The 10522-nt window shown below is 51.8% G+C and overlaps 1 protein-coding gene across 1 annotated transcript in view; it reads left to right on the top strand.

The window, feature by feature from the left end:
• CCDC88C (coiled-coil domain containing 88C) overlaps window positions 1-10522 on the top strand; it is a 168188-nt gene that overhangs the window by 78405 nt on the left and 79261 nt on the right. The window contains exons 8-13 of the mRNA XM_042781485.1: window positions 4289-4347; window positions 4864-4947; window positions 8296-8436; window positions 8740-8924; window positions 9767-9848; window positions 10171-10329. Coding sequence (XP_042637419.1) covers window positions 4289-4347; window positions 4864-4947; window positions 8296-8436; window positions 8740-8924; window positions 9767-9848; window positions 10171-10329 — 710 coding nt within the window. The remainder of the gene's footprint in view (window positions 1-4288; window positions 4348-4863; window positions 4948-8295; window positions 8437-8739; window positions 8925-9766; window positions 9849-10170; window positions 10330-10522) is intronic.

Genomic DNA, 10522 nt, shown 5'->3' with positions numbered 1-10522 from the left:
TTCCGAGGAGTGGCTGGTGGGTTTGAACCACCAGCCTTCTGGTTAGCAGTCAAGTGCCTTAGGCACTATGCTACCAGAGCTCCTTAGGTAGATTTATGTAGCTAATTTGTCTATCTGGTCATCTGTTAATCTGCCTCCCTCCCTGTCTGCCTGTCTGTCTGTCTAATCTGTCTTTGTGTCTAGTGTGTCTGTGTATGTAATCCTTCTATCTGACAATCTGTCCATTTAATCTGCCTGTCCTGTCTGTCTGTAATCTATCTAACCTGTTTAATCTATCCATCTTGTCTGTCTGTCTGGTGCAGATGTGCATATATGTATTCCATTTTTCAAAGAAAGCTGCTACCAGTTTCTGTGTGTGGAAGCAGGTAGTGAATTAACGAGTCTTTTTGTAGACCGGACCACTAATGCAGGCTGTGATGGGGTTCCCCAGGCTTCCCCCACATGCCTGAGTCATTCTGTGGCGGTTGGCTGGGCTGTGGGCAGATGCTGTGTTGTCTTGACTCCCTCCCGGTGAGTGTGGTAACTCACCAGGTGTAGAAATCCTCATGGCTTCCTGCCCTGCCCCCGTTTCTCTTGTGAAACCCACTCTAGCATTTAAAACCACAGAGTGTTTGCAGACTGACAAACCTGCTCACTCACCACTAGGTCTTTGCAGACTGTTCCTTGAGAGGGGAAAGCCCTCTCTTGCCTGCTCCCAGAAGCTGTCCCACTTCCTCATCCTTGGGCCTCAACTTAGAAGTCATTTCCTTTAAAAGCTTTACCTGATCCTGACCCCTGAGCACCTTACTTCAGCTGCTGGTTGATGCTGTCTGCACGTGGGACTGGCCTTAGGGGCTGTGCACGTGCCCAGCACATAGTAGGTGCTTGTGTGGTGTTGCCTGTAGGCTCGTCCTTCTTTCCCTGACGCAGTCCCTTCAGTGGAAAGGGCAGAGTTGCCACCGAGCTGCGGCACTGAGCCAGTCTTGCTGGCAGGACCCCGCGGCGTCTTCCTGATGTGCTTTGAAACTATTCAGAACTCACACACTAGTGGGTATAAAAATAGTACCGTTTTTACTACTGAAAGCCTAAGAGAAATTGGGCGTCAACTTCCCATGAGAAACGAGGGACCTTCAGCTTCTCCTTTTTTATTTTAGGTTTTGTGGGATCTGTGTAAGAGTGGAACTCACAGGACACATGTGTCAGCCCGCTGGGAAGGAGCGCAGCTCTGTTCATTGAACGTGGGCACAGCTGAGCTTCTAGTACCATGCTCGTCACCAAAAAGCTTGCTTTATTTTTTCCTCTCGAAAATGTTTCTAAAATTCTCAACTTTTTAGCCCTCCCTCCCCCCTTTACAAAACCTAGTAAATGAATCCACACTTTGCTAACAGTGCTCTGTGTCAGAGGACTTTTTTCCTTGATGTCTGATGGGCATTTGTGAGTGAGTGAATGCACGCATGCATGAGTGAATGAATGACTCCAGGCTGTCGTGGTGGACGAGTAGAAGGCGTTGAGGGAGTCTAGCCCCTTGCTCCTCTGCTGGTTGGCCTCCAGGTGTACCCTATTTTTACACAAAGTAACACGTGCTATATGGTTTTTTACAAACCCTTAGGCTCCCTCACGTGTATGTGTGCCCTGCATGTTACATGCTGCGTTATTTGTTAGAGCGGACGGACGTTGAGCCCTGCGTGCAGGGCTGCTGGCCTTCTCCTTGCTGTCAGATTGGAGCGTGGTTCTCGCTCCCAGGCATGCGCCTCTCCAGCCGGCTCGCCGTCCCACTTGTAGTCGGCTGTTTTAATCCACTGTGGGTAGGGAAGAGAGAGCGCTGGAGCTAAGTGATTCTCAGAGATGACTAATTAGGTCCCATGGGGCCTTTACTGTGAGGAGAGGTCAGAACGCTTTTCTGCATGAACTCTGGCTTCCATTTGGGCTGATCGGCAGCTCGACCGTCTGGTGGTTACAGTACCAGGAAGTGGCCTCTGAGAAGGGAAGTCTTTCTGTAGGAAGGGGGACTTGCTATCACTGGAATGGGTCGGGTCAGTGCCTTTACAGTCACCAAAGGGGCTTACCCAGAGGTGAGAGTGAACAGGGAGCTTTGAAAGACTGGACAGACTGACCCGAGGCTCTGTTGATCTCTCAGGGGGCATTTCCTCTATTAAACTGAAGTGAAGCGTCCGACCCCTAAACCAGCTATATCACAAACAAGTCACAGTGGGTCTATATTTATGTCTGTGGATTAGATCCCATTGGGCCAAATACAAGGCCTTCAATTCCTTAAAAAGTCATAAAAGTCTCTGAGAGATTTCCCATTCCAAATATTGATGAGTTTCTGCACTTTATTAGCAGTAAATTATTTCTCATTCTTACGTGTGTGGACTGTAAGACCTCAGTGGGGAAGTGGCCCCAGAGACCCGTGGGCAGCCGAGTCCTCGCCCACCCGACCTCAGACGGCTGGTTGAGTGAACTCCCAGCTCCTGGTTCTGAGACAATGAAGTCCTTATGTCAGAAAAAGCCATTTTTAGGTGTTTCTCAGTGGAGAGGTATCAGGAGGAGGTCACACAATATTCCATACACTGTTCCCCAAAGACCTGAAGTGAACCCCAACATTTGTTTGATTTTTTTTTTTTTTTTTTTACCCCAACATTTGTTTGATTTTTTTTTTTTTTTTTTTAAATCCCAGCCATCTTTGGCTGGTAGTTTAAGCTGGTTCAGCACAGTGTGAGTATTGGTAAGTTAGTCTTTTAGGAAAACAGTACTCTTTCTGACCAATCTCTTCTCTTCCAAATTAAAGAAGATATAATGGGAAAGGCAGAAAGTTGTAGACCTTTATACCTGAACAGGACTCTGCACATCACCCAGGCCAGCACCCCCATTTTATAGATGTAGAAACTGAGGCTGAAGATGAGGAGGCTTGTCTGGGCTCCCATTGCTGCTGGGGGCTGAGCCAGGTGTCAGGCCCAGGAGTTCTGACTGTCTGTTTGAATGACTGAGTCTGATGAAGCGATGAAGACCCCTTCTGCCTCAGTACCATTCAGGAGCCCCGTTTAATATGATGAGGGTTGTGTGAAAGACCAGTGCTGGTCTGGTTCTGGGTCTGGGGACAGGGGCTTGTCTCCTGCAGTCCCTGGGCCATGCAGATGCCAGTGCACTTGGCCGCTAACTGAAAGGTGGGAGGGCACTAAGAGGCACCTGGCGAGAAAAATCGGCCATAGGAAACCCTCTGGAGCACAGTTGTGTGACACACGGGGCGTCGCTGCCGGTTGTGATCTCGGTGGCAGTGGTTTCCTGGTTTATGTTGACTGTGAGTGTGTACAGTGGTGACTTTCCCCACAGGGCAGTTTGACAATCTGAATATGAAGAGTTTGAAAGGTGCGTTTGCCCTGAGAATGTGTCTAAGGATGTGCAGGAAGAATAGCCAGGGTATTCTTATAGCATCATTTAGATTAAAATATCAGAAAATTGAACCCCTTAAAGCGGATTGGTGGAAGAAGTTTGTGGCCTTTGTACAAAATAAGTATGCAGCCCTCAAAAATGATGTGTCTATGTCGTCTGGGATTTGCTTTCAAATACTCGAGACAAGTAATGAAACTTACAGATAAAAGAGGCTTGAGGGGGGGCGTGCCAAGAGATGGGACAAGGTGTAAAGGACAGTGTTCACCTGGAGCTGGCTGATATGTGTGTGCTTTCATCATACGATTCTCCTTTGAGTCTTTGAAATTTTCTGTAAGGAAAAGGTGAAGTTGTATGCACAAGCGTGAGTTGTACGCAACCTTATTTTAGAAGCCACTCTGTATTTCTCAGGGAGCTTGCTCTTTTCTTCTTTCCTTACCACACCCACCAAAGAGATGATGACATTCAAATACATGAACTGCTGTAGGAACATACACAGTGAAACCTGCGAGAGCTGAAACTCATGGGCGTGGCCTTGTTTTTTCTAGGTCTCACAAGTTTTCCACCTTTGACAGGGTGCAGTCTCACCACTTTTATATGGCGAGTTGTGAAAAATACTTGCTTTCTCCTTCTCTGACAGGTTTCTGCCTTATACAGGTTCCGGCTTTTGTGGATTTCACCGAAGTATATACAGAATTATCGCATTTGGTTTTAAAAATAAATCAACCCATACATAAAGACGAATGCATGTCCCACGTGTATATGCTCACTGGGTATCACCGGGTAGGGAGGTGATTACGTTTTTTGCTTGTTTGATTTTCTACAGCAGACATGATCTCACTGACGGCTGTATGAACCCTGTGCTTATCCATGTGGTGCTTATACGTGTGGTGCTTATCCATGTGCTGCTCTCTTGACCTAGGCAGAAGCATGGAGGAGATCAAGAAGGTGCTGTTGCTGGTGCTGGGCTGTGCTGTCCAGGTAGGAGCGGACGGGGCCGGGCAGGCCCGCTGTCGGCCACCTTGAGTTTGGATTCGGGGGGAAGAACACGCTCCCTTAGGTAGGAGAAAGCGGATCCAGTTACACATGTCAGAAGCCGGCGGGCTTCCGGGAGAGTAGCGACTGCCCTCGTAGGGACAGCAGTTTCTTGCATGAAGGCACTTGGGGAATGAGGCCGGGGGGGATCCTTCAGGCCAGGTGTATCATTGGCGATCCATCCCCACTATGTTGTTGTTATGTGCCGTTGAGTCGGACCCGACTCATAGCAACCCCTCCTTGGGTTTCCGAGGCAGTATCACTACGGAAGTAGATTGCACCTTCTAGGGATACGTCACTGTGAGGGCTGGTAGGGAGCCGAGAGTGTTCCTGGGTCTGAAAGAGAAAGCCAGGGCCTGGGGGGGCGGTTCACTTTGGAAGTGCACTTCTGTACCCGCAGTGGCGTCTGTTTTGCCCTCACTTGCAAAATGACTCCCATTGACATGTGTCCCCCCTCCGCAGTGTGAGAGGAAAGAGGAGTTTATTGAAAGGATCAAACAACTGGACATTGAGACCCAGGCTGGAATTGTGGCCCACATTCAGGAGGTAGGCGGGGGCTTTGTGGGTGGGCTCGTCTGGGGTCTGTCCCTACCAGGGCGACGGGGAGAAGACTCTTCCACAAGTGGAAAAGTTTGCAGAGTGCATCACCCGTTAATGGTTTTTTGTTAATTTTAGGTTCCAGGCACCACAGACAAGTTGATTCTGTTTAGAAAGGTGTCCATCAGCAAGCTAAAATAAAACGAGGTTAAAAATAAAAATTTCAAAAAACACCTCCATCAAGTCTTCTTTTGCTTCTTTCTTCTTGCCTAATATGGACTCAGACTATTTTTAAAAGCTGTCAGGGGGTTTAGGCTCAGAATTTGACGTACAAGTCTTGAAAATGTATTCTGGCAAGTGTCACCCTGCTTCGGATGGTTGATCTTTATGGAGAGAGACTTTCTGCTCTTGTCAGTGACTGGCCAGTGAAACCGGCTGCCACCACTGGAGAAGTCAAAGCTTCAACCCAGAAGGGCCACCTGGGACCTCAGTGCTGGCCCAGACTTGGGGGATGCGGAGGTCACTGTGGGGGTAGGTGAGGCGCTGGCTTGAGGCAGACTTTCCTGGTCCCTCTGTCACAGATGTTGGCAGAGGTGGTCTTACCTGAGCAGGTAGTGGTGTTAGGTGCTGTCAAGTAGGCTCTGACTTACAGTGACCTTATGAATAACAGAACACAACATTGCCTAGCCCTGAGCAGGTGGTGGTCCCTGGAAATTAAGCCTGTTGGTGTGAGGAGGTACTCACCTGGGTGAGTGAGTGAGTAAGTGAGGTTCCTTGACCTCCACTCCATCCACCCCCCCCCCCAAATTATTGTGTGTGTTAATCATCTTAGAGGACAATTAAGATAAATGCGTGAAAAAAAGACATGAGCATGTAGGACCAGGTGTGTAATTGGCCCAGGCAGAAACTAGAGCTCTTTGGGTCAGCAGTGGTGCCAGGCTCCCACAGCTGGCTGAGCTCTGGGTCAGGGAGGGGGTGGTGGTTTCCGAGGAGCTGGTATCAGGAAAGCCAGTATTAGCCATGAGTGCCAGTGACAGGCTGCCTGTTGGCTTAGAGCTGTCTGTCTTTTCACTGTCTGCATGAATCTGTGTTTTGAGAAGATATCTACCTGGGGACTAGGTCCTGTGAGATTAGCTGGTTCATTGCCAGCTTGCTGGTTTTCCTGCCCAGCCAGAAACCAAACTCACTGCCATTGAGTTGGACCTGACTCATAGCGACCCCTCCTTGGGTTTCTGAGTTGGTATCACTGGGAGTAGATTGCCCAACCTTCCTTCGGAGGAGGGCCTGGTGGGTTTGAACCACCAGCCTTCTGGTTAGCAGTCAATTGCCTTAGGCACTAGGCTACCAGAGCTCCTTCCTGCCCAGACAGCAAGGTGTTTTTGAAAAATAAAGACATGTGGCCACAAGAGGCCTGTGTAACACTCTGCCTCACTGGCCGCCGACAGTGGGGCTGGGTGCTGAATTTGCTGGGTTCCTTTTGAAACATCACTTGCCCAGAATCCCTGAGAGACCCACCGAGTTGGAACCAGGTGAGGAGAGGCTGAGCCTTTAATTGCAAGCACCCAGCTGACTGCAGTGCAGCTTGGGCTGAGCCCGACGTCGGCCACACCCCCACCCCCACCCCCACTCCTGGATGGAGAAGGCCTTTCTAGGCATTGGGTTCAGAGCAGGCCTGGAGCCCGGCCTTCAGGAGGCCCCGTTCCCTAAGACCCCATCTGAGGTCAGTGGTGTCCAAACCTGTCCTTCGTGAGGTGGGGGAGGTAAGAGTGGGTGTCGCTGGGAGCAGAGCAGGGTGTGGTACGTGTCCTACGCCGTGTGGTCAGTGAGTCTCTCCCTCCCTGGGCTGCTGTGAGTGGTTGCAGACTTTCTTGGTGTGGGTGTGCCTCTCTGAGTGGGCCGCCCAGGGTTCATCCATTCTCTTTGCTCCCTTTGGGACCTGAGCATCTTCCAAAACATGAGAGGGTGGGGACTGGAAGTAGAGGCTTGCTTCTGCCGTCTGGCTGGTCCGGGCTCAGGTTGGGGAGGGCAGGACGGCAAGCATCTGCTCGGAGGCTGTTCAATGTCTGCACAGCCCTGGAGGGATGAGCCCAGGTGGTGTCGTGTGGTCAGTGGGAACGAGGTGCAGGATCACCTTAGCATTGCTTTAGTTTGTGAAATCTCTCAGACAGCAGCACACACCTTGTTCTCAGCCCTCTGATGGAAGATGTTTAACATTATACCATATTTGCATTAGATTTTATGTATATTTTTGTTGTTGTTGCTAAAGCATATGAGTTTTATTTGGATTATCTTTGGTACTGGTGACCATGCTCCTCTAACCATGATCGTTGTTTTAATAACACAGAAGCTCTTATGCCTAAAAATAGGTCAGGTGTTACCAGGTGTTTAGTTCAGTGGAGTCATGGACCTTGGAGTCAGACTGCCTGGCTGCTATCTCACTGCACAGCTGACTGGCTGAGTCCACGAGGCAAGCTGTGCCTTGGCTTCCCTATCTGTAGAATGGGGCTGTGCAGGTACCGAGCTTGTTGAGTGACTCGCGTGGTGTGAGTCCATGCAGTGGGCTTACAGCACTGTCTGGCTCATGTTATGTGCTTGAGAAATGTGAATAGTTGTTGTTGATGCTGTATTTGTCAATCCAAGGTGAAAAAGAAAAGTGTGTTTGTTGTCCTGGTTCACATAGTTACCAAATAGAAGTGTTAGTTTTTGCTCTGTGGTTTTGGTTCTTCTTTTTCTTTTGTTTTCAGATTGTGATCTGGGTGAAAGTTTACAGAGCAAATTCATTTACCATACAGCAGTTCATACGTGTTTTGTTTCATGATGTCGATTGCACTCTCCATAAACTAACAGCTCTTGATTTTATTTTAAGAATAACCTGTTAGAGAGGTACATATGTAGCCTTTCTTATCTCCACCCCACCCCAGACATACCTTCTTTGTGTTGTAAATTGAAGTCTCTCCAACAGAAGTACCATGTGCAGGGATGCTTTTGGGGTGTGATATGTTTTTTCTTTTGCATTTTGTACTCATTTCATTGTTTTGCAGTATGTCCTTCCCTCCCCTCCCACTAGGGGTGTAATATGTTGTCAGAAACACTTCCCAGTGAATATATTAAAACCAGTGTCCTCTTGGAACCAGCTCTGGAAAGCCCACGTGGTCTGTACTTGTAGAGCTTCTTTGAAAAAAGCTTAACTGACTTGCTGCGCAGCCCTTTCGCTGGTCCCAGAAAACATGTCAGACAGGGCTTGGCAACGTCGGCATGCACCATGCGATGACGTACTGCTGTCCCCGGGCCAGACTGGGTGCAGCCCTGTCCCTCCGGGGGAGCCTTCCTACAGCGAGCTGCCCCTGTGCACTGCAGGTGACCCAGAACCAGGAGAACGTCTTTGACCTGCAGTGGCTGGAGCTCCCCGACGTGGCCCCCGAGGAGCTGGAGGCCCTGTCCCGGAACATGGTGTTCCACCTGCGGAGGCTGATTGACGAGCGGGACGAGTGCTCCGAGGTACGTGGCCTCCCAGCGGTGACACGCCTCTCTGTCTTGGCCACAGCCTCCTGCCAGGTTCTTGGTGGGCTGGGTGGGGGTGCTTTCCCTGGTGACGGTGCACACAGTGACTGGTGACTCCAGGGAGGGCAGACCTCTACCAAAACACTGAGCTTCCTCTTGGCCCTCCCGTTCACACTGCTTGTGCTGGCTAAGTATTTCCCCTCTCACTCACTGTGAGTGCCAGCTCTGCCGGCAGTGTGCTGGGCGCAGGTGGCACGGTGGATGAGGGGTCGCCATCCTCTGTCCTTCTCTGTACACTAGCTGATCGTGGACCTCACTCAGGAGCGGGACTACCTCCAGGCGCAGCAGCCCCCCAGCCCCCTCAAGTCCTCCAGTGCCGACTCCACCCCCAGCCCCACCAGCAGCCTCTCCAGCGAAGACAAGCAGCACCTGGTGGTAGAGCTTGCTGATGCCAAGGCCAGGCTGCGGCGTGTCCGGCAGGAGCTGTGAGTCTTCGCTGCCACTGGGCCTGGTTTTTCTATACCTGTTTGGGGTGTTGCAGATGTATTTCTGGGGTGTGGTTTGCCCTCACGTGTGGGGCAGCTCAGGAGATGCTGACCGGGGCCCGGGGGGTCCGGGGTCTGCTCTGAATTCCACCCCCACCCTCCACCCTGCTAGGTTCCACTGGGCCTGCACCAGGAGGGGTGCAGTCTGGTCATTAAGGTCCCTTCCAGTTCCAGCAGTATAGCTTGTCCCCAGAAGGAGACTGTTGTCCATACAGTGGCCTGGTTTGGGGCTGGAATGCCCCACCAGTTGCCTGTAAGTCTGTTCTGATTTATGGCAACCTCATGTGTACTCCATGTAGTTCTCGATGGCTGGCTTTTCAGAAATGAATCACCAGGCCTTTCTTCCAGGCCCCTCTAGATGGACTTGAACCCCCAACCTTGTGGTTAGTAGCTGAGTGCATCAGAGTGGCCCATATTGGCATGTGTTCTTGGCTGAGGGGGCATGTAGCTCACTCCATCTGACAGGAGAACCTGTTCTCTTCCTGTTCCCTGCAGTAGGTGGATGTCACTTGGCCTGTCATCTCTAGCACCTGCCACCACCTCCCCATCAGTGGCCTGCTGGGCCCTGAGTCCTCCTACCTGCCCCACACACTCTGGAGGGAGACCCGTCTGGCTGGTGGATATGGTTTGAGGGCAGGCAATGGAAACTTAACTACAGAAAAGAATTCTGAGCACGTTTGCAGGCCCTCTCCTTTGGCCGTGGCCTTGGAGAGTGGTGGGCGGGACCCCACTGTTGCCCAAGGAAGTCTCTCCCCCTGCTCTTGTTCCCAATCGCCCCACAGGGAGGAGAAGACGGAGCAGCTTGTGGACGCCAGACACGAGGTAGACCAGCTGGCACTGGAGCTGCAGAAAGTCAAGCAGGAGGTGTGCAGGAGACCTGCGCGTCGAGGGTGGGGAGGCCGGGACCCCTGGGGGCCAGGCTGGGACGTTAGGAAGCAGCACTGGGGGTGTCTGGCAAAGTCCTCCCTTTCCTGCCCACCCATAGCAAAGCTGCCCGAGAATCCTGAGCTCTGTCTCAGCAACAGCGTGGGGACACCCACATGGCGGCATACAGAGGGCTGCTCCACCAGCGTCCCAGGAGACACCCCCTGAACTTCAGGGACTCGGCCCTCCCACCCTCCTCCCCCAGAGACCATGTGCTCGTGTCCACCGGGCTCCCCTAAGTGTGGCTCTCCTGCCCTGACAGAATGTCCAGCTCGCAGCTGACGCCCGGTCTGCGCGTGCCTACCGAGACGAGCTGGACTCCCTGAGGGAGAAGGCGAACCGCGTGGAGCGGCTGGAGATGGAGTTGGTGCGTTGCCGGGAGAGGCTGCACGACGTGGACTTCTACAAGGCGCGCATGGAGGTGGGGCCCGGGAGGGGCTTCCGCCCTGCGCCAGACGCTGCGTCCCAAGGACACGGGGACTGCTGTGTGCCCAGGGTGTTCGTGGGAGCAGCCACACGCTTTCCCAGCTGAGCTCTCCTGGAACCTCAGCCTAACCCACCGCCGTCAGTTCTGACTCACAGCCACCCCACGGGTTACGCAGGACAACTGCTCC

Source organism: Orycteropus afer, unplaced genomic scaffold (genome assembly GCF_000298275.1).
Source record: "Orycteropus afer afer isolate SDZICR_OR568_19922 unplaced genomic scaffold, OryAfe1.0 scaffold00127, whole genome shotgun sequence".
Lineage (NCBI taxonomy): Eukaryota > Metazoa > Chordata > Mammalia > Tubulidentata > Orycteropodidae > Orycteropus > Orycteropus afer.
This window is presented reverse-complemented; position numbering and strand designations above follow the sequence as displayed.